Source organism: Oncorhynchus clarkii, chromosome 13 (assembly GCF_045791955.1).
Source record: "Oncorhynchus clarkii lewisi isolate Uvic-CL-2024 chromosome 13, UVic_Ocla_1.0, whole genome shotgun sequence".
Lineage (NCBI taxonomy): Eukaryota > Metazoa > Chordata > Actinopteri > Salmoniformes > Salmonidae > Oncorhynchus > Oncorhynchus clarkii.
Window position 1 is genome coordinate 7,501 of NC_092159.1, and position 24,366 is coordinate 31,866.

Consider the following 24,366-nt stretch of genomic DNA (forward strand, 5'->3'; position numbering starts at 1 on the left):
GGAGGGAGGTAGAGAGGAGTTGGAGGGATGGAGAGGGGAGGGAGGTAGGGAGGAGTTGGAAGGACGGAGAGGGGCGGGAGGAGGTGGAGGAGATGGAGGGACGGAGAGGGGAGGGAATTAGGGAGGAGGTGGAGGGACGGAGAAGGGAGGGAGGTAGGGCGGAGATGGAGGGACAGAGAGGGGAGGGAGGTAGGGAAGAGATGGAGGGACGGAGAGGGGAGGGAGGTAGGGAGGTAGGGAGGGACGGAGAGGTTAGGGAGGAGGTGGAGGGACAGAGAGGGGAAGGAGGTAGGGAGGAGTTGGAGGGACGGAGAGGGGAGGGAGGTAGGGAGGAGTTGGAGGGACGGCGAGGGGAGGGAGGTAGGGAGGTAGGGAGGAGATGGAGGGACGGAGAGGGGAGGGAGGTAGGGAAGAGATGGAGGGACGGAGAGGGGAGGGAGGTAGGGAGGTAGGGAGGGACGGAGAGGTTAGGGAGGAGGTGGAGGGACGGAGAGGGGAGGGAGGTAGGGAGGAGTTGGAGGGACGGAGAGGGGAGGGAGGTAGGGAGGAGATGGAGGGACGGAGAGGGGAGGGAGGTAGGGAAGAGATGGAGGGGAGTTGAGGTTAGGGAGGTAGGGTGGTAGGGAGGAGATGGAGGGACGGAGAGGGGAGGGAGGAGGTGGAGGGACGGAGAGGGGAGGGAGGAGGTGGAGGGACGGAGAGGGGAGGGAGGAGGTGGAGGGACTATTATAGTTGTTGTGTTGTAGTACCTGTCGTTCCCCTGTGTATTATAGTAGTTGTGTTGTAGTACCTATAGTTCCCCTGTGTATTATAGTAGTTGTGTTGTAGTACCTGTCGTTCCCCTGTGTATTATAGTAGTTGTGTTGTAGTACCTATAGTTCCCCTGTGTATTATAGTAGTTGTGTTGTAGTACCTATAGTTCCCCTGTGTATTATAGTAGTTGTGTTGTAGTACCTATAGTTCCCCTGTGTATTATAGTAGTTGTGTTGTAGTACCTATAGTTCCCCTGTGTATTATAGTTGTTGTGTTGTAGTACCTATAGTTCCCCTGTGTATTATAGTAGTTGTGTTGTAGTACCTATCGTTCCCCTGTGTATTATAGTAGTTGTGTTGTAGTATCTATAGTTCCCCTGTGTATTATAGTAGTTGTGTTGTAGTACCTATAGTTCCCCTGTGTATTATAGTAGTTGTGTTGTAGTACCTATAGTTCCCCTGTGTATTATAGTAGTTGTGTTGTAGTACCTATAGTTCCCCTGTGTATTATAGTAGTTGTGTTGTAGTACCTATAGTTCCCCTGTGTATTATAGTAGTTGTGTTGTAGTACCTATAGTTCCCCTGTGTATTATAGTAGTTGTGTTGTAGTACCTATAGTTCCCCTGTGTATTATAGTAGTTGTGTTGTAGTACCTATAGTTCCCCTGTGTATTATAGTAGTTGTGTTGTAGTACCTATAGTTCCCCTGTGTATTATAGTAGTTGTGTTGTAGTACCTATAGTTCCCCTGTGTATTATAGTAGTTGTGTTGTAGTACCTATCGTTCCCCTGTGTATTATAGTAGTTGTGTTGTAGTACCTATAGTTCCCCTGTGTATTATAGTAGTTGTGTTGTAGTACCTATAGTTCCCCTGTGTATTATAGTAGTTGTGTTGTAGTACCTATAGTTCCCCTGTGTATTATAGTAGTTGTGTTGTAGTACCTATAGTTCCCCTGTGTATTATAGTAGTTGTGTTGTAGTACCTATAGTTCCCCTGTGTATTATAGTAGTTGTGTTGTAGTACCTATAGTTCCCCTGTGTATTATAGTAGTTGTGTTGTAGTACCTATAGTTCCCCTGTGTATTATAGTAGTTGTGTTGTAGTACCTATAGTTCCCCTGTGTATTATAGTAGTTGTGTTGTAGTACCTATAGTTCCCCTGTGTATTATAGTAGTTGTGTTGTAGTACCTATCGTTCCCCTGTGTATTATAGTAGTTGTGTTGTAGTACCTATAGTTCCCCTGTGTATTATAGTAGTTGTGTTGTAGTACCTATAGTTCCCCTGTGTATTATAGTAGTTGTGTTGTAGTACCTATAGTTCCCCTGTGTATTATAGTAGTTGTGTTGTAGTACCTATAGTTCCCCTGTGTATTATAGTAGTTGTGTTGTAGTACCTATAGTTCCCCTGTGTATTATAGTAGTTGTGTTGTAGTACCTATAGTTCCCCTGTGTATTATAGTAGTTGTGTTGTAGTACCTATAGTTCCCCTGTGTATTATAGTAGTTGTGTTGTAGTACCTATAGTTCCCCTGTGTATTATAGTAGTTGTGTTGTAGTACCTATAGTTCCCCTGTGTATTATAGTAGTTGTGTTGTAGTACCTATAGTTCCCCTGTGTATTATAGTAGTTGTGTTGTAGTACCTATAGTTCCCCTGTGTATTATAGTAGTTGTGTTGTAGTACCTATAGTTCCCCTGTAGGGGGCAGCAGCAGTGTGTATTATAGTAGTTGTGTTGTAGTACCTACCTTTCCCCTGTAGGGGGCAGCAGCAGCCTGGAAGTCAGAGTAGACCGTCTGAAACCGTTCATCAGTCTTATTGACAAACAGAATGGCGTGATTTAACACTGGAGAGGAGAGGATACGGCTGGCTGTCTGGAGGGAGGGAGATAGAGAGAGAGAGAGAGAGAGAGAGAGAGAGAGAGAGAGAGAGAGAGAGAGAGAGAGAGAGAGAGAGAGAGAGAGAGAGGAACACCAAATAATGCATGCAGAGCAGAATTAGGCCGATACCCACTATTTATCAAAATCCAGAAAAGAGCAGTTAAATTCTACAACCAAAAGGAAGCGATTCCCAAACCTTCCATAACAAAGCCATCACCTACAGAGAGATGAACCTGGAGAAGAGTCCCCTAAGCAAGCTGGTCCTGGGGCTCTGTTCACAAGCAGACCCCACAGAGCCCCAGGACAGCAGCACAATTAGACCCAACCAAATCATGAGAAAACAAAAAGATAATTACTTGACCCATTGGAAAGAATTAACAAAAAAACAGAGCAAACTAGAATGAACACAGTGGCAGAATACCTGTCCACTGTGACTGACCCAAACTTAAGGAAAGCTTTGACTATGTACAGACTCAGTGAGCATAGCCTTGCTATTGAGAAAGGCCGCCGTAGGCAGACATGGCTCTCAAGAGAAGACAGACTATGTGATCACTGCCCACAACATGAGGTGGAAACTGAGCTGCACTTCCTAACCTCCTGCCCAATGTATGACCATATTAGAGACACATATTTCCCTCAGATTACACAGATCCACAAAGAATTCCAAAACAAATCCAATTTTGATAAACTCCCATATCTACTGGGTGAAATTCCACAGTGTGACATCACAGCAGCAAGATGTGTGACCTGTTGCCACGAGAAAAGGGCAACCAGTGAAGAACAAACACCATTGTAAATACAACCCATATTTATGCTTATTTATTTTCCCTTGTGTCCTTTAACCATTTGTACATTGTTAAAACACTGTATATATATTTGACATTTGTAATGTCTTTATTGTTTTGAAACTTCTGTATGTGTAATGTTTACTGTTAATGTTTATTGTTTATTTCACTTTTGTATATTATCTACCTCACTTGCTTTGGCAATGTTAACGCATGTTTCCCATGCCAATTAAGCCCCTTGAATTGAATTGAATGGAATTTAGAGAGAGAGAGAGAGAGAGAGACAGAGAGAGAGAGAGAGGGACAGGGAGAGAGAGTTAGAGAGAGAGAGAGAGAGAGAGAGAGAGAGAGAGAGAGAGAGAGAGAGAGAGAGAGAGAGAGAGAGAGAGAGAGAGTTAGAGATAAAAACCAGCTGTGCTGCCCCTCTGTCCCTAATCAGTTTGACACTCTCCTGTCTAGTGGAGACATTTTAAGCTAGCAAGTTAAGACATTTTAAAGCTAGCTAGTGGAGACATTTTAAAGCTAGCTAGTGGAGACATTTTAAAGCTAGCTAGTGGATACATTTTAAAGCTAGCTAGTGGAGACATTTTAAAGCTAGCTAGTGGAGACATTTTAAAGCTAGCAAGTTAAGACATTTTAAAGCTAGCTAGTGGAGGATTTTAAAGCTAGCTAGTGGAGACATTTTAAAGCTAGCTAGTGGAGACATTGTAAAGCTAGCTAGTGGAGACATTGTAAAGCTAGCTAGTGGAGACATTTTAAAGCTAGCAAGTTAAGACATTTTAAAGCTAGCTAGTGGAGACATTTTAAAGCTAGCTAGTTGAGACATTTTAAAGCTAGCTAGAGGAGGATTTTAAAGCTAGCTAGTGGAGACATTTTAAAGCTAGCTAGTGGAGACATTGTAAAGCTAGCTAGTGGAGACATTGTAAAGCTAGCTAGTGGAGACATTTTAAAGCTAGCAAGTTAAGACATTTTAAAGCTAGCTAGTGGAGACATTTTAAAGCTAGCTAGGTGGAGACATTTTAAAGCTAGCTAGTGGAGGATTTTAAAGCTAGCTAGTGGAGACATTTTAAAGCTAGCTAGTGGAGACATTGTAAAGCTAGCTAGTGGAGACATTTGAAAGCTAGCTAGTGGAGACATTTGAAAGCTAGCTAGAGGAGACATTTGAAAGCTAGCTAGTGGAGACATTTTAAAGCTAGCTAGTGGAGACATTGTAAAGCTAGCTAGTGGAGACATTTTAAAGCTAGCTAGTGGAGACATTGTAAAGCTAGCTAGTGGAGACATTTTAAAGCTAGCTAGTGGAGACATTTTAAAGCTAGCTAGTGGAGACATTTTAAAGCTAGCTAGTGGAGACATTTTAAAGCTAGCTAGTGGAGACATTTTAAAGCTAGCTAGTGGAGACATTGTAAAGCTAGCTAGTGGATACATTTTAAAGCTAGCTAGTGGAGACATTTTAAAGCTAGCTAGTGGAGACATTTTAAAGCTAGCTAGTGGAGACATTTTAAAGCTAGCTAGTGGAGACATTTTAAAGCTAGCTAGTGGAGACATTTTAAAGCTAGCTAGTGGAGACATTTTAAAGCTAGCTAGTGGAGACATTTTAAAGCTAGCTAGTGGAGACATTTTAAAGCTAGCTAGTGGAGACATTTTAAAGCTAGCTAGTGGAGACATTGTAAAGCTAGCTAGTGGATACATTTTAAAGCTAGCTAGTGGAGACATTTTAAAGCTAGCTAGTGGAGACATTTTAAAGCTAGCTAGTGGAGACATTTTAAAGCTAGCTAGTGGAGACATTTTAAAGCTAGCTAGTGGAGACATTTTAAAGCTAGCTAGTGGAGACATTTTAAAGCCAGCTAGTGGAGACATTGTAAAGCTAGCTAGTGGATACATTTTAAAGATAGCTAGTGGAGACATTTTAAAGCTAGCTAGTTAAGACATTTTAAAGCTAGCTAGTGGAGACATTTTAAAGCTAGCTAGTGGAGACATTTTAAAGCTAGCTAGTGGAGACATTTTAAAGCTAGCTAGTGGAGACATTTTAAAGCTAGCTAGTTGAGACATTTTAAAGCTAGCTAGTGGTGACAATTTAAAGCTAGCGGAGACATTTTAAAGCTAGCTAGTGGAGACATTTTAAAGCTAGCTAGTGGAGACATTTTAAAGCTAGCTAGTGGAGACATTTTAAAGCTAGCTAGTGGAGACATTTTAAAGCTAGCTAGTGGAGACATTTTAAAGCTAGCTAGTGGAGACATTTTAAAGCTAGCTAGTGGAGACATTTTAAAGCTAGCTAGAGGAGACATTTTAAAGCTAGCTAGTGGAGACATTTTAAAGCTAGCTAGTGGAGACATTGTAAAGCTAGCTAGTGGAGAAATTGTAAAGCTAGCTAGTGGAGACATTTTAAAGCTAGCTAGTGGAGACATTGTAAAGCTAGCTAGTGGAGACATTTTAAAGCTAGCTAGTGGAGACATTTTAAAGCTAGCTAGTGGATACATTTTAAAGCTAGCTAAGGGAGACATTGTAAAGCTAGCTAGTGGAGACATTTTAAAGCTAGCTAGTGGAGACATTTTAAAGCTAGCTAGTGGATACATTTTAAAGCTAGCTAGTGGAGACATTTTAAAGCTAGCTAGTGGAGACATTTTAAAGCCAGCTAGTGGAGACATTGTAAAGCTAGCTAGTGGATACATTTTAAAGCTAGCTAGTGGAGACATTTTAAAGCTAGCGGAGACGTTTTAAAGCTAGCTAGTGGAGACATTTTAAAGCTAGCTAGTGGAGACATTGTAAAGCTAGCTAGTGGTGACAATTTAAAGCTAGCTAGTGGAGACATTTTAAAGCTAGCTAGTGGAGACATTTTAAAGCTAGCTAAGGGAGACATTGTAAAGCTAGCTAGTGGATACATTTTAAAGCTAGCTAGTGGAGACATTTTAAAGCTAGCTAGTGGAGACATTTTAAAGCTAGCTAGTGGAGACATTTTAAAGCTAGCTAGTGGAGAAATTGTAAAGCTAGCTAGTGGAGACATTTTAAAGCTAGCTAGTGGAGACATTGTAAAGCTAGCTAGTGGAGACATTTTAAAGCTAGCTAGTGGAGACATTTTAAAGCTAGCTAGTGGATACATTTTAAAGCTAGCTAGTGGAGACATTTTAAAGCTAGCTAGTGGAGACATTTTAAAGCTAGCTAGTGGAGACATTTTAAAGCTAGCTAGTGGAGACATTTTAAAGCTAGCTAGTGGAGAAATTGTAAAGCTAGCTATTGGATACATTTTAAAGCTAGCTAGTGGAGACATTTTAAAGCTAGCGGAGACGTTTTAAAGCTAGCTAGTGGAGACATTTTAAAGCTAGCTAGTGGAGACATTGTAAAGCTAGCTAGTGGAGACATTTTAAAGCTAGCTAGTGGAGACATTTTAAAGCTAGCTAGAGGAGACATTTTAAAGCTAGCTAGTGGAGACATTGTAAAGCTAGCTAGTGGAGACATTTTAAAGCTAGCTAGTGGAGACATTTTAAAGCTAGCTAGTGGATACATTTTAAAGCTAGCTAGTGGAGACATTTTAAAGCTAGCTAGTGGAGACATTTTAAAGCTAGCTAGTGGAGACATTTTAAAGCTAGCTAGTGGAGACATTTTAAAGCTAGCTAGTGGAGAAATTGTAAAGCTAGCTATTGGATACATTTTAAAGCTAGCTAGTGGATACATTTTAAAGCTAGCGGAGACGTTTTAAAGCTAGCTAGTGGAGACATTTTAAAGCTAGCTAGTGGAGACATTGTAAAGCTAGCTAGTGGTGACAATTTAAAGCTAGCTAGTGGAGACATTTTAAAGCTAGCTAGTGGAGACATTTTAAAGCTAGCTAGTGGAGACATTTTAAAGCTAGCTAGAGGAGACATTTTAAAGCTAGCTAGTGGAGACATTTTAAAGCTAGCTAGTGGAGACATTGTAAAGCTAGCTAGTGGAGAAATTGTAAAGCTAGCTAGTGGAGACATTTTAAAGCTAGCTAGTGGAGACATTGTAAAGCTAGCTAGTGGAGACATTTTAAAGCTAGCTAGTGGAGACATTTTAAAGCTAGCTAGTGGATACATTTTAAAGCTAGCTAAGGGAGACATTGTAAAGCTAGCTAGTGGAGACATTTTAAAGCTAGCTAGTGGAGACATTTTAAAGCTAGCTAGTGGATACATTTTAAAGCTAGCTAGTGGAGACATTTTAAAGCTAGCTAGTGGAGACATTTTAAAGCCAGCTAGTGGAGACATTGTAAAGCTAGCTAGTGGATACATTTTAAAGCTAGCTAGTGGAGACATTTTAAAGCTAGCGGAGACGTTTTAAAGCTAGCTAGTGGAGACATTTTAAAGCTAGCTAGTGGAGACATTGTAAAGCTAGCTAGTGGTGACAATTTAAAGCTAGCTAGTGGAGACATTTTAAAGCTAGCTAGTGGAGACATTTTAAAGCTAGCTAAGGGAGACATTGTAAAGCTAGCTAGTGGAGACATTTTAAAGCTAGCTAGTGGAGACATTTTAAAGCTAGCTAGTGGATACATTTTAAAGCTAGCTAGTGGAGACATTTTAAAGCTAGCTAGTGGAGACATTTTAAAGCCAGCTAGTGGAGACATTGTAAAGCTAGCTAGTGGATACATTTTAAAGCTAGCTAGTGGAGACATTTTAAAGCTAGCGGAGACGTTTTAAAGCTAGCTAGTGGAGACATTTTAAAGCTAGCTAGTGGAGACATTGTAAAGCTAGCTAGTGGTGACAATTTAAAGCTAGCTAGTGGAGACATTTTAAAGCTAGCTAGTGGAGACATTTTAAAGCTAGCTAGTGGAGACATTTTAAAGCTAGCTAGTGGAGACATTTTAAAGCTAGCTAGAGGAGACATTTTAAAGCTAGCTAGTGGAGACATTTTAAAGCTAGCTAGTGGAGACATTGTAAAGCTAGCTAGTGGAGAAATTGTAAAGCTAGCTAGTGGAGACATTTTAAAGCTAGCTAGTGGAGACATTGTAAAGCTAGCTAGTGGAGACATTTTAAAGCTAGCTAGTGGAGACATTTTAAAGCTAGCTAGTGGATACATTTTAAAGCTAGCTAAGGGAGACATTGTAAAGCTAGCTAGTGGAGACATTTTAAAGCTAGCTAGTGGAGACATTTTAAAGCTAGCTAGTGGATACATTTTAAAGCAAGCTAGTGGAGACATTTTAAAGCTAGCTAGTGGAGACATTTTAAAGCCAGCTAGTGGAGACATTGTAAAGCTAGCTAGTGGATACATGTTAAAGCTAGCTAGTGGAGACATTTTAAAGCTAGCGGAGACGTTTTAAAGCTAGCTAGTGGAGACATTTTAAAGCTAGCTAGTGGAGACAATTTAAAGCTAGCTAGTGGAGACATTTTAAAGCTAGCTAGTGGAGACATTTTAAAGCTAGCTAAGGGAGACATTGTAAAGCTAGCTAGTGGATACATTTTAAAGCTAGCTAGTGGAGACATTTTAAAGCTAGCTAGTGGAGACATTTTAAAGCTAGCTAGTGGAGACATTTTAAAGCTAGCTAGTGGAGAAATTGTAAAGCTAGCTAGTGGAGACATTTTAAAGCTAGCTAGTGGAGACATTGTAAAGCTAGCTAGTGGAGACATTTTAAAGCTAGCTAGTGGAGACATTTTAAAGCTAGCTAGTGGATACATTTTAAAGCTAGCTAGTGGAGACATTTTAAAGCTAGCTAGTGGAGACATTTTAAAGCCAGCTAGTGGAGACATTGTAAAGCTAGCTAGTGGATACATTTTAAAGCTAGCTAGTGGAGACATTTTAAAGCTAGCGGAGACGTTTTAAAGCTAGCTAGTGGAGACATTTTAAAGCTAGCTAGTGGAGACATTGTAAAGCTAGCTAGTGGTGACAATTTAAAGCTAGCTAGTGGAGACATTTTAAAGCTAGCTAGTGGAGACATTTTAAAGCTAGCTAAGGGAGACATTGTAAAGCTAGCTAGTGGATACATTTTAAAGATAGCTAGTGGAGACATTTTAAAGCTAGCTAGTGGAGACATTGTAAAGCTAGCTAGTGGAGACATTTTAAAGCTAGCTAGTGGAGACATTATAAAGCTAGCTAGTGGAGACATTTTAAAGCTAGCTAGTGGAGACATTGTAAAGCTAGCTAGTGGAGACATTTTAAAGCTAGCTAGTTAAGACATTTTAAAGCTAGCTAATGGAGACATTTTAAAGCTAGCTAGTGGAGACATTTTAAAGCTAGCTAGTGGAGACATTTTAAAGCTAGCTACCTGAGACATTTTAAAGCTAGCTAGTTGAGACATTTTAAAGCTAGCTAGTGGAGACATTTTAAAGCTAGCTAGTGGAGACATTTTAAAGCTAGCTAGTGGAGACATTTTAAAGCTAGCTACCTGAGACATTTTAAAGCTAGCTAGTTGAGACATTTTAAAGCTAGCTAGTGGAGACAATTTAAAGCTAGCTAGTGGAGACATTTTAAAGCTAGCTAGTGGAGACATTTTAAAGCTAGCTAGTGGAGACATTGTAAAGCTAGCTAGTGGAGACATTTTAAAGCTAGCTAGTGGAGACATTTTAAAGCTAGCTAGTTAAGACATTTTAAAGCTAGCTAGTGGAGACATTTTAAAGCTAGCTAGTGGAGACATTTTAAAGCTAGCTAGTGGAGACAATTTAAAGCTGGCTAGTGGAGACATTTCATGCTGAGGAATGACTTTACATATCTCCATCTGCTACACATGCGTCTGGGCATGTGTGTGTATGTATGAGTGTGTATTTTATGTGAGTGTATTTTATGTGAGTGTATTTTATGTGAGTGTGTGTGTGTACCTGTCCGTTGTATTCAGTAACCAGCTCCAGTTGATGAACGGTGATGAAGGAGATGAGATCCTCTTTAGTCATCTGACTGGTTACCTTCAATACCTGTACAGGGGTAGACTACACACACAGGTTACCTTCAATACCTGTACATGGGTAGGGTAGGGTAGACCAGACAAGACCAGACCAGACCAGACCAGACAGACAGACAGACAGACAGACACGACCTCTGTCTCTGACTAACCTGTCGGACTAGCAGCACGGAGTCTTGTGTGATGTCATACTTCCTGAAGATGTCTTGGTTCCGGGTCACAGAGAAAGGGAGGTCAGGGAGGTCAACGGCGGCGGCGTAGAAAACCTCCACACGACCCCGCTCCACGTCCTAGACAAACACAGAGACGTTTCAAATACTGTCTGGAGGGAGGTAGGGACGCTCCACGTCCTAGACAAACACAGAGACGTTTCAAATACTGTCTGGAGGGAGGTAGGGACGCTCCACGTCCTAGACAAACACAGAGACGTTTCAAATACTGCCTGGAGGGAGGTAGGGACGCTCCACGTCCTAGACAAACACAGAGACGTTTCTAATACTGTCTGGAGGGAGGTAGGGACGCTCCACGTCCTAGACAAACACAGAGACGTTTCAAATACTGTCTGGAGGGAGGTAGGGACGCTCCACGTCCTAGACAAACACAGAGACGTTTCAAATACTGCCTGGAGGGAGGTAGGGACGCTCCACGTCCTAGACAAACACAGAGACGTTTCATATACTGTCTGGAGGGAGGTAGGGACGCTCCACGTCCTAGACTAACACAGAGACGTTTCAAATACTGTCTGGAGGGAGGTAGGGACGCTCCACGTCCTAGACAAACACAGAGACGTTTCAAATACTGTCTGGAGGGAGGTAGGGACGCTCCATGTCCTAGACAAACACAGAGACTTTTCAAATACTGTCTGGAGGGAGGTAGGGACGCTCCACGTCCTAGACGAACACAGAGACGTTTCAAATACTGTCTGGAGGGAGGTAGGGACGCTCCACGTCCTAGACTAACACAGAGACGTTTCAAATACTGTCTGGAGGGAGGTAGGGACGCTCCACGTCCTAGACTAACACAGAGACGTTTCTAATACTGTCTGGAGGGAGGTAGGGACGCTCCACGTCCTAGACAAACACAAACACAGAGACGTTTCAAATACTGTCTGGAGGGAGGTAGGGACGCTCCACGTCCTAGACAAACACAGAGACGTTTCAAATACTGCCTGGAGGGAGGTAGGGACGCTCCACGTCCTAGACAAACACAGACACAGAGACGTTTCAAATACTGTCTGGAGGGAGGTAGGGACGCTCCACGTCCTAGACGAACACAGAGACGTTTCTAATACTGTCTGGAGGGAGGGAGGGACGCTCCACGTCCTAGACAAACACAGAGACGTTTCAAATACTGTCTGGAGGGAGGTAGGGACGCTCCACGTCCTAGACGAACACAGAGACGTTTCTAATACTGTCTGGAGGGAGGGAGGGACGCTCCACGTCCTAGACAAACACAGAGACGTTTCTAATACTGTCTGGAGGGAGGTAGGGACGCTCCACGTCCTAGACAAACACAGAGACGTTTCAAATACTGTCTGGAGGGAGGTAGGGACGCTCCACGTCCTAGACAAACACAGAGACGTTTCAAATACTGTCTGGAGGGAGGTAGGGACGCTCCACGTCCTAGACTAACACAGACACAGAGACGTTTCAAATACTGTCTGGAGGGAGGTAGGGACGCTCCACGTCCTAGACAAACACAGAGACAGAGACGTTTCAAATACTGTCTGGAGGGAGGTAGGGACGCTCCACGTCCTAGACAAACACAGAGACGTTTCTAATACTGTCTGGAGGGAGGTAGGGACGCTCCACGTCCTAGACAAACACAGAGACGTTTCAAATACTGTCTGGAGGGAGGTAGGGACGCTCCACGTCCTAGACTAACACAGAGACGTTTCAAATACTGCCTGGAGGGAGGTAGGGACGCTCCACGTCCTAGACAAACACAGACACAGAGACGTTTCTAATACTGTCTGGAGGGAGGTAGGGACGCTCCACGTCCTAGACTAACACAGAGACGTTTCAAATACTGTCTGGAGGGAGGTAGGGACGCCCCACGTCCTAGACTAACACAAACACAGAGACGTTTCAAATACTGTCTGGAGGGAGGTAGGGACGCTCCACGTCCTAGACGAACACAGAGACGTTTCAAATACTGTCTGGAGGGAGGTAGGGACGCTCCACGTCCTAGACGAACACAGAGACGTTTCTAATACTGTCTGGAGGGAGGAAGGGACGCTCCACGTCCTAGACAAACACAGACACAGAGACGTTTCAAATACTGTCTGGAGGGAGGTAGGGACGCTCCACGTCCTAGACGAACACAGAGACGTTTCTAATACTGTCTGGAGGGAGGGAGGGACGCTCCACGTCCTAGACGAACACAGAGACGTTTCTAATACTGTCTGGAGGGAGGTAGGGACGCTCCACGTCCTAGACAAACACAGAGACGTTTCAAATACTGTCTGGAGGGAGGTAGGGACGCTCCACGTCCTAGACGAACACAGAGACGTTTCTAATACTGTCTGGAGGGAGGGAGGGACGCTCCACGTCCTAGACAAACACAGAGACGTTTCTAATACTGTCTGGAGGGAGGTAGGGACGCTCCACGTCCTAGACAAACACAGACACAGAGACGTTTCAAATACTGTCTGGAGGGAGGTAGGGACGCTCCACGTCCTAGACAAACACAGAGACGTTTCAAATACTGTCTGGAGGGAGGTAGGGACGCTCCACGTCCTAGACAAACACAGAGACGTTTCTAATACTGTCTGGAGGGAGGTAGGGACGCTCCACGTCCTAGACTAACACAGAGACGTTTCAAATACTGTCTGGAGGGAGGTAGGGACGTACCACGTCCTAGACAAACACAGACACAGAGACGTTTCAAATACTGTCTGGAGGGAGGTAGGGACGCTCCACGTCCTAGACAAACACAGAGACGTTTCAAATACTGTCTGGAGGGATGTAGGGACGCTCCACGTCCTAGACAAACACAAACACAGAGACGTTTCAAATACTGTCTGGAGGGAGGTAGGGACGCTCCACGTCCTAGACTAACACAGAGACGTTTCTAATACTGTCTGGAGGGAGGTAGGGACGCTCCACGTCCTAGACAAACACAGAGACGTTTCAAATACTGTCTGGAGGGAGGTAGGGACGCTCCACGTCCTAGACAAACACAGAGACGTTTCAAATACTGTCTGGAGGGAGGTAGGGACGCTCCACGTCCTAGACAGACACAGAGACGTTTCATATACTGTCTGGATGGAGGTAGGGACGCTCCACGTCCTAGACAAACACAAACACAGAGACGTTTCAAATACTGTCTGGAGGGAGGTAGGGACGCTCCACGTCCTAGACTAACACAGACACAGAGACGTTTCTAATACTGTCTGGAGGGAGGTAGGGACGCTCCACGTCCTAGACAAACACAGAGACGTTTCAAATACTGTCTGGAGGGAGGTAGGGACGCTCCACGTCCTAGACTAACACAGACACAGAGACGTTTCTAATACTGTCTGGAGGGAGGTAGGGACGCTCCACGTCCTAGACAAACACAGAGACGTTTCAAATACTGTCTGGAGGGAGGTAGGGACGCTCCACGTCCTAGACAAACACAAACACAGAGATGTTTCAAATACTGTCTAGAGGGAGGTAGGGACGCTCCACGTCCTAGACAAACACAGAGACGTTTCAAATGCTGTCTGGAGGGAGGTAGGGACGCTCCACGTCCTAGACAAACACAGAGACGTTTCAAATACTGTCTGGAGGGAGGTAGGGACGCTCCACGTCCTAGACTAACACAGAGACGTTTCAAATACTGTCTGGAGGGAGGTAGGGACGCTCCACATCCTAGACTAACACAGAGACGTTTCAAATACTGTCTGGAGGGAGGGAGGGACGCTCCACGTCCTAGACAAACACAGAGACGTTTCAAATACTGTCTGGAGGGAGGTAGGGACGCTCCACGTCCTAGACAAACACAAACACAGAGACGTTTCAAATACTGTCTAGAGGGAGGTAGGGACGCTCCACGTCCTAGACAAACACAGAGACGTTTCAAATACTGTCTGGAGGGAGGTAGGGACGCTCCACGTCCTAGACAAACACAGAGACGTTTCAAATACTGTCTAGAGGGAGGTAGGGACGCTCCACGTCCTAGACAAACACAAACACAGAGACGTTTCAAATACTGTCTGGAGGGAGGTAGGGACGCTCCACGTCCTAGACAAACACAGAGACGTTTCTAATACTGTCTGGAGGGAGGTAGGGACGCTCCACGTCCTAGACTAACACAGACACAGAGACGTTTCAAATACTGTCTGGAGGGAGGTAGGGACGCTCCACGTCCTAGACGAACAAAGAGACGTTTCAAATACTGTCTGGAGGGAGGTAGGGACGCTCCACGTCCTAGACAAACACAGAGACGTTTCAAATACTGTCTGGAGGGAGGGAGGGACGCTCCACGTCCTAGACTAACACAGAGACGTTTCAAATACTGTCTGGAGGGAGGTAGGGACGCTCCACGTCCTAGACTAACACAGAGACGTTTCTAATACTGTCTAGAGGGAGGTAGGGACGCTCCACGTCCTAGACAAACACAGAGACGTTTCAAATACTGTCTAGAGGGAGGTAGGGACGCTCCACGTCCTAGACAAACACAGAGACGTTTCTAATACTGTCTAGAGGGAGGTAGGGACGCTCCACGTCCTAGACTAACACAAACACAGAGACGTTTCAAATACTGTCTGGAGGGAGGTAGGGACGCTCCACGTCCTAGACGAACACAGAGACGTTTCAAATACTGTCTGGAGGGAGGTAGGGACGCTCCACGTCCTAGACTAACACAGAGACGTTTCTAATACTGTCTGGAGGGAGGTAGGGACGCTCCACGTCCTAGACTAACACAGAGACGTTTCTAATACTGTCTGGAGGGAGGTAGGGACGCTCCACGTCCTAGACAAACACAAACACAGAGACGTTTCAAATACTGTCTGGAGGGAGGTAGGGACGCTCCACGTCCTAGACAAACACAGAGACGTTTCAAATACTGTCTGGAGGGAGGTAGGGACGCTCCACGTCCTAGACAAACACAGAGACGTTTCAAATACTGTCTGGAGGGAGGTAGGGACGCTCCACGTCCTAGACTAACACAGAGACGTTTCAAATACTGTCTGGAGGGAGGAAGGGACGCTCTACGTCCTAGACAAACACAGACACAGAGACGTTTCAAATACTGTCTGGAGGGAGGTAGGGACGCTCCACGTCCTAGACGAACACAGAGACGTTTCTAATACTGTCTGGAGGGAGGGAGGGACGCTCCACGTCCTAGACAAACACAGAGACGTTTCAAATACTGTCTGGAGGGAGGTAGGGACGCTCCACGTCCTAGACGAACACAGAGACGTTTCTAATACTGTCTGGAGGGAGGGAGGGACGCTCCACGTCCTAGACAAACACAGAGACGTTTCTAATACTGTCTGGAGGGAGGTAGGGACGCTCCACGTCCTAGACAAACACAGACACAGAGACGTTTCAAATACTGTCTGGAGGGAGGTAGGGACGCTCCACGTCCTAGACTAACACAGAGACGTTTCAAATACTGTCTGGAGGGAGGTAGGGACGCTCCACGTCCTAGACAAACACAGAGACGTTTCAAATACTGTCTGGAGGGAGGTAGGGACGCTCCACGTCCTAGACTAACACAGAGACGTTTCATATACTGTCTGGAGGGAGGTAGGGACGCTCCACGTCCTAGACAAACACAGAGCCGTTTCAAATACTGTCTGGAGGGAGGTAGGGCCGCTCCACGTCCTAGACGAACACAGAGACGTTTCAAATACTGTCTGGAGGGAGGTAGGGACGCTCCACGTCCTAGACAAACACAGAGACGTTTCAAATACTGTCTGGAGGGAGGTAGGGACGCTCCACGTCCTAGACAAACACAGAGACGTTTCAAATACTGTCTGGAGGGAGGTAGGGACGCTCCACGTCCTAGACGAACACAGAGACGTTTCAAATACTGTCTGGAGGGAGGTAGGGACGCTCCACGTCCTAGACAAACACAGAGACGTTTCAAATACTGTCTGGAGGGAGGTAGGGACGCTCCACGTCCTAGACAAACACAGAGACGTTTCAAATACTGTCTGGAGGGAGGTAGGGACGCTCCACGTCCTAGACGAACACAGAGACGTTTCAAATACTGTCTGGAGGGAGGTAGGGACGCTCCACGTCCTAGACAAACACAGACACAGAGACGTTTCATATACTGTCTGGATGGAGGTAGGGACGCTCCACGTCCTAGACAAACACAAACACAGAGACGTTTCAAATACTGTCTGGAGGGAGGTAGGGACGCTCCACGTCCTAGACAAACACAGAGACGTTTCATATACTGTCTGGAGGGAGGTAGGGACGCTCCACGTCCTAGACAAACACAGACACAGAGACGTTTCTAATACTGTCTGGAGGGAGGTAGGGACGCTCCACGTCCTAGACTAACACAGACACAGAGACGTTTCAAATACTGTCTGGAGGGAGGTAGGGACGCTCCACGTCCTAGACGAACACAGAGACGTTTCAAATACTGTCTGGAGGGTGGTAGGGACGCTCCACGTCCTAGACTAACACAGAGACGTTTCTAATACTGTCTGGAGGGAGGTAGGGACGCTCCACGTCCTAGACAAACACAGACACAGAGACGTTTCAAATTCTGTCTGGAGGGAGGTAGGGACGCTCCACGTCCTAGACAAACACAGAGACGTTTCAAATACTGTCTGGAGGGAGGGAGGGACGCTCCACGTCCTAGACTAACACAGAGACGTTTCAAATACTGCCTGGAGGGAGGGAGGGACGCTCCACGTCCTAGACAAACACAGAGACGTTTCAAATACTGTCTGGAGGGAGGTAGGGACGCTCCACGTCCTAGACAAACACAGAGACGTTTCAAATACTGTCTGGAGGGAGGTAGGGACGCTCCACGTCCTAGACTAACACAGACACAGAGACGTTTCTAATACTGTCTGGAAGGAGGTAGGGACGCTCCACGTCCTAGACAAACACAGAGACGTTTCAAATACTGTCTGGAGGGAGGTAGGGACGCTCCACGTCCTAGACAAACACAGAGACGTTTCAAATACTGTCTGGAGGGAGGGAGGGACGCTCCACGTCCTAGACTAACACAGAGACGTTTCAAATACTGCCTGGAGGGAGGTAGGGACGCTCCACGTCCTAGACAAACACAGAGACGTTTCAAATACTGTCTGGAGGGAGGTAGGGACGCTCCACGTCCTAGACTAACACAGACACAGAGACGTTTCTAATACTGTCTGGAGGGAGGTAGGGACGCTCCACGTCCTAGACAAACACAGAGACGTTTCAAATACTGTCTGGAGGGAGGTAGGGACGCTCCACGTCCTAGACAAACACAGAGACGTTTCAAATACTGTCTGGAGGGAGGTAGGGACGCTCCACGTCCTAGACTAACACAGAGACGTTTCAAATACTGTCTGGAGGGAGGGAGGGACGCTCCACGTCCTAGACTAACACAAACACAGAGACGTTTCAAATACTGTCTGGATGGAGGTAGGGACGCTCCACGTCCTAGACAAACACAAACACAGAGACGTTTCAAATACTGTCTAGAGGGAGGTAGGGACGCTCCACGTCCTAGACAAGCACAGAGACGTTTCAAATACTGTCTGGAGGGAGGTAGGGACGCTCCACGTCCTAGACAAACACAGACACAGAGACGTTTCTAATACTGTCTGGAGGGAGGTAGGGACGCTCCACGTCCTAGACAAACACAGAGACGTTTCAAATACTGTCTGGAGGGAGGGAGGGACGCTCCACGTCCTAGACAAACACAAACACAGAGACGTTTCAAATACTGTCTGGAGGGAGGGAGGGACGCTCCACGTCCTAGACTAACACAGAGACGTTTCAAATACTGTCTGGAGGGAGGTAGGGCCGCTCCACGTCCTAGACGAACACAGAGACGTTTCAAATACTGTCTGGAGGGAGGTAGGGACGCTCCACGTCCTAGACAAACACAGAGACGTTTCTAATACTGTCTGGAGGGAGGTAGGGACGCTCCACGTCCTAGACAAACACAGAGACGTTTCAAATACTGTCTGGAGGGAGGTAGGGACGCTCCACGTCCTAGACAAACACAGAGACGTTTCAAATACTGTCTGGAGGGAGGTAGGGACGCTCCACGTCCTAGACAAACACAGAGACAGAGACGTTTCAAATACTGTCTGGAGGGAGGTAGGGACGCTCCACGTCCTAGACAAACACAGAGACGTTTCAAATACTGTCTGGAGGGAGGTAGGGACGCTCCACGTCCTAGACAAACACAGACACAGAGACGTTTCTAATACTGTCTGGAGGGAGGTAGGGACGCTCCACGTCCTAGACAAACACAGAGACGTTTCTAATACTGTCTGGAGGGAGGTAGGGACGCTCCACGTCCTAGACAAACACAGAGACGTTTCAAATACTGTCTGGAGGGAGGTAGGGACGCTCCACGTCCTAGACAAACACAGAAACATTTCAAATACTTTGTTTTAATCCACAAATCACATTACAGTCAAGAAGGATCCAAACATGTCACGGATATACAGCTAGACTGACCATAACAGCTGAAACAGAGTAGTACCTTCTCCTCCATACAGCTAGACTGACCATACCAGCTGAAACAGAGCAGTACCTTCTCCTCCATACAGCTAGACTGACCATACCAGCTGAAACAGAGCAGTACCTTCTCCATACAGCTAAACTGACCATACCAGCTGAAACAGAGCAGTACCTCCTCCATACAGCTAGACTGACCATAACAGCTGAAACAGAGCCTTAACCTTAACCCAACTGATGCAACATTATCACCTGTGACCCGACTGCTACAGCATTATCACCTGTAGCCTGACTGTTACAGCATTATCACCTGTAGCCTGACTGCTATAGCACTATCACCTGAAGCCCATCTGATACAGCATTATCACCTGTAGCCCAACTGATGCAGCATTATCACCTGTAGCCCGACTGCTACAGCATTATCACCTGTAGCCTGACTGCTATAGCATTATTGCCTGTAGCATGACTGCTACAGCATTATCACCTGTAGCCTGACTGCTATAGCATTATCACCTATAACCTGACTGTTGCAGAATTATCACCTGTTGCCTGTTGCCCAACTTATGCAGCATCCTTGCTACAATACTAATTCTGAAGCATGGGGGTTTATCAATCTGCATTTACCCCATTCATCTTGATTGTTTTTCATATTAATGATTATTATTATAAACAGTTCATGTTAATTATGATTTATTATTCACTCCAAAAATACATTATTGGTTTCTATATTATAAAGTACGTCATTGCCCTTTTGAGACGTCATTTCCCCTTTAAGGACTCAGTTGTGCAGCTCCACCTAAACTATGATCCAGTTGTAACTGCAATTTTCAAACGATGCCCTTAATTATTAGAGCAGAGAAAAAAATGGAAATTGGAAATCATGGGATCCTTTTCAATAAAGAGTTAGGGTTAAACTAAACCGAAGGTTAGGGTTAGGGTTAAACTAAACCGAAGTTTAGGGTTAGGGTTAAACTAAACCGAAGGTTAGGGTAAGGATTCAACTAAACCGAAGGTTAGGGTTAAACTAAACCGAAGGTTAGGGTTAGGGTTAAACTAAACCGAAGGTTAGGGTTAGGGTTAAACTAAACCGAAGGTTAGGGTTAGGGTTAAACTAAACCGAAGGTTAGGGTTAGGGTTAAACTGAACCGAAGGTTAGGGTTAGGGTTAAACTAAACCGAAGGTTAGGGTTAGGGTTAAACTAAACCGAAGGTTAGGGTTAGGGTTAAACTAAACCGAATGTTAGGGTTAAACTAAACCGAAGGTTAGGGTTAAACTAAACCGAAGGTTAGGGTTAGGGTTAAACTAAACCGAAGGTTAGGGTTAGGGTTAAACTAAACCGAAAGTTAGGGTTAGGGTTAAACTAAACCGAAGGTTAGGGTTAGGGTTAAACTAAACCGAAGGTTAGGGTTAAACTAAACCGAAGGTTAGGGTTAGGGTTAAACTAAACCGAAGGTTAGGGTTAGGGTTAAACTAAACCGAAGGTTAGGGTTAGGGTTAAACTGAACCGAAGGTTAGGGTTAGGGTTAAACTAAACCGAAGTTTAGGGTTAGGGTTAAACTAAACCGAAGGTTAGGGTAAGGATTCAACTAAACCGAAGGTTAGGGTTAAACTAAACCGAAGGTTAGGGTTAGGGTTAAACTAAACCGAAGGTTAGGGTTAGGGTTAAACTAAACCGAAGGTTAGGGTTAGGGTTAAACTAAACCGAAGGTTAGGGTTAGGGTTAAACTGAACCGAAGGTTAGGGTTAGGGTTAAACTAAACCGAAGGTTAGGGTTAGGGTTAAACTAAACCGAAGGTTAGGGTTAGGGTTAAACTAAACCGAATGTTAGGGTTAAACTAAACCGAAGGTTAGGGTTAAACTAAACCGAAGGTTAGGGTTAGGGTTAAACTAAACTGAAGGTTAGGGTTAGGGTTAAACTAAACCGAAAGTTAGGGTTAGGGTTAAACTAAACCGAAGGTTAGGGTTAGGGTTAAACTAAACCGAAGGTTAGGCTTAAACTAAACCGAAGGTTAGGGTTAGGGTTAAACTAAACCGAAGGTTAGGGTTAGGGTTAAACTAAACCGAAGGTTAGGGTTAGGGTTAAACTGAACCGAAGGTTAGGGTTAGGGTTAAACTAAACCGAAGGTTAGGGTTAGGGTTAAACTAAACCGAAGGTTAGGGTTAGGGTTAAACTAAACCGAATGTTAGGGTTAAACTAAACCGAAGGTTAGGGTTAAACTAAACCGAAGGTTAGGGTTAGGGTTAAACTAAACCGAAGGTTAGGGTTAGGGTTAAACTAAACCGAAGGTTAGGGTTAGGGTTAAACTAAACCGAAGGTTAGGGTTAAAATAAACCGAAGGTTAGGGTTAGGGTTAAACTAAACCGAAGGTTAGGGTTAGGGTTAAACTGAACTGAACTGAAGGTTAGGGTTAAACTAAACCGAAGGTTAGGGTTAGGGTTAAACTGAACCGAAGGTTAGGGTTAGGGTTAAACTAAACCGAAGGTTAGGGTTAGGGTTAAACTAAACCTAAGGTTAGGGTTAGGGTTAAACTAAACCGAAGGTTAGGGGTAGGGTTAAACTAAACCGAAGGTTAGGGTTAGGGTTAAACTAAACCGAAGGTTAGAGTTAGGGTTAAACTAAACCGAAGGTTAGGGTTAGGGTTAAACTAAACCTAAGGTTAGGGTTAGGGTTAAACTAAACCGAAGGTTAGGGGTAGGGTTAAACTAAACCTAAGGTTAGGGGTAGGGTTAAACTAAACCGAAGGTTAGGGTTAGGGTTAAACTAAACCGAAGGTTAGAGTTAGGGTTAAACTAAACCGAAGGTTAGGGTTAGTGTTAGGGTTAAACTAAACCGAAGGTTAGGGTTAGGGTTAAACTAAACCGAAGGTTAGGGTTAGGGTTAAACTAAACCGAAGGTTAGGGTTAGGGTTAAACTGAACTGAAGGTTAGGGTTAGGGTTAAACTAAACCGAAGGTCAGAGTTAGGGTTAAACTAAACCTAAGGTTAGGGTTAAACTAAACCGAAGGTTAGGATTAGGGTTAAACTAAACCGAAGGTTAGGGTTAGGGTTAAACTAAACCGAAGGTTAGGGTTAAACTAAACCGAATGTTAGGGTTAAACTAAACCGAAGGTTAGGGTTAGGGTTAAACTAAACCGAAGGTTAGGGTTAAACTGAACCGAAGGTTAGGGTTAGGGTTAAACTAAACAGAAGGTTAGGGTTAAGGTTAAACTACACCGAAGGTTAGGGTTAGGGTTAAACTAAACCGAAGGTTATGGTTAGGGTTAAACTAAACCGAAGGTTAGGGTTAGGGTTCAACTAAACCGAAGGTTAGGGTTCAACTAAACTGAAGGTTAGGGTTAGGGTTAAACTAAACCTAAGGTTAGGGTTAGGGTTAAACTAAACCGAAGGTTAGGGGTAGGGTTAAACTAAACCGAAGGTTAGGGTTAGGGTTAAACTAAATCGAAGGTTAGAGTTAGGGTTAAACTAAACCGAAGGTTAGGGTTAGGGTTAAACTAAACCTAAGGTTAGGGTTAGGGTTAAACTAAACCGAAGGTTAGGGGTAGGGTTAAACTAAACCTAAGGTTAGGGGTAGGGTTAAACTAAACCGAAGGTTAGGGTTAGGGTTAAACTAAACCGAAGGTTAGAGTTAGGGTTAAACTAAACCGAAGGTTAGGGTTAGTGTTAGGGTTAAATTAAACCGAAGGTTAGGGTTAGGGTTAAACTAAACCGAAGGTTAGGGTTAGGGTTAAACTAAACCGAAGGTTAGGGTTAGGGTTAAACTGAACTGAAGGTTAGGGTTAGGGTTAAACTAAACCGAAGGTTAGAGTTAGGGTTAAACTAAACCTAAGGTTAGGGTTAAACTAAACCGAAGGTTAGGATTAGGGTTAAACTAAACCGAAGGTTAGGGTTAGGGTTAAACTAAACCGAAGGTTAGGGGTAGGGTTAAACTAAACCGAAGGTTAGGGTTAGGGTTAAACTAAACCGAAGGTTAGAGTTAGGGTTAAACTAAACCGAAGGTTAGGGTTAGGGTTAAACTAAACCTAAGGTTAGGGTTAGGGTTAAACTAAACCGAAGGTTAGGGGTAGGGTTAAACTAAACCTAAGGTTAGGGGTAGGGTTAAACTAAACCGAAGGTTAGGGTTAGGGTTAAACTAAACCGAAGGTTAGAGTTAGGGTTAAACTAAACCGAAGGTTAGGGTTAGTGTTAGGGTTAAACTAAACCGAAGGTTAGGGTTAGGGTTAAACTAAACCGAAGGTTAGGGTTAGGGTTAAACTAAACCGAAGGTTAGGGTTAGGGTTAAACTGAACTGAAGGTTAGGGTTAGGGTTAAACTAAACCGAAGGTCAGAGTTAGGGTTAAACTAAACCTAAGGTTAGGGTTAAACTAAACCGAAGGTTAGGATTAGGGTTAAACTAAACCGAAGGTTAGGGTTAGGGTTAAACTAAACCGAAGGTTAGGGTTAAACTAAACCGAATGTTAGGGTTAAACTAAACCGAAGGTTAGGGTTAGGGTTAAACTAAACCGAAGGTTAGGGTTAAACTGAACCGAAGGTTAGGGTTAGGGTTAAACTAAACAGAAGGTTAGGGTTAAGGTTAAACTACACCGAAGGTTAGGGTTAGGGTTAAACTAAACCGAAGGTTATGGTTAGGGTTAAACTAAACCGAAGGTTAGGGTTAGGGTTCAACTAAACCGAAGGTTAGGGTTAAACTAAACCGAAGGTTAGGGTTAGGGTTAAACTAAACCTAAGGTTAGGGTTAGGGTTAAACTAAACCGAAGGTTAGGGGTAGGGTTAAACTAAACCGAAGGTTAGGGTTAGGGTTAAACTAAATCGAAGGTTAGAGTTAGGGTTAAACTAAACCGAAGGTTAGGGTTAGGGTTAAACTAAACCTAAGGTTAGGGTTAGGGTTAAACTAAACCGAAGGTTAGGGGTAGGGTTAAACTAAACCTAAGGTTAGGGGTAGGGTTAAACTAAACCGAAGGTTAGGGTTAGGGTTAAACTAAACCGAAGGTTAGAGTTAGGGTTAAACTAAACCGAAGGTTAGGGTTAGTGTTAGGGTTAAATTAAACCGAAGGTTAGGGTTAGGGTTAAACTAAACCGAAGGTTAGGGTTAGGGTTAAACTAAACCGAAGGTTAGGGTTAGGGTTAAACTGAACTGAAGGTTAGGGTTAGGGTTAAACTAAACCGAAGGTTAGAGTTAGGGTTAAACTAAACCTAAGGTTAGGGTTAAACTAAACCGAAGGTTAGGGTTAGGGTTAAACTAAACCGAAGGTTAGGGTTAGGGTTAAACTAAACCGAAGGTTAGGGGTAGGGTTAAACTAAACCTAAGGTTAGGGGTAGGGTTAAACTAAACCGAAGGTTAGGGTTAGGGTTAAACTAAACCGAAGGTTAGAGTTAGGGTTAAACTAAACCGAAGGTTAGGGTTAGTGTTAGGGTTAAATTAAACCGAAGGTTAGGGTTAGGGTTAAACTAAACCGAAGGTTAGGGTTAGGGTTAAACTAAACCG

At 44.4% G+C, this 24,366-nt stretch overlaps 1 protein-coding gene across 1 annotated transcript in view; it reads right to left on the reverse strand.

Moving 5' to 3' along the window:
• The window catches only part of LOC139424167 (protein disulfide-isomerase-like), a gene marked incomplete at its 3' end in the record, with an annotated part of 56,501 nt that overhangs the window by 6,834 nt on the left and 25,301 nt on the right, over nt 1-24,366 (reverse strand). The window contains exons 4-6 of the mRNA XM_071175849.1: nt 10,401-10,538; nt 10,169-10,276; nt 2,494-2,619 (exon numbers count right to left, since the gene is read on the reverse strand). Coding sequence (XP_071031950.1) covers nt 2,494-2,619; nt 10,169-10,276; nt 10,401-10,538 — 372 coding nt within the window. The remainder of the gene's footprint in view (nt 1-2,493; nt 2,620-10,168; nt 10,277-10,400; nt 10,539-24,366) is intronic.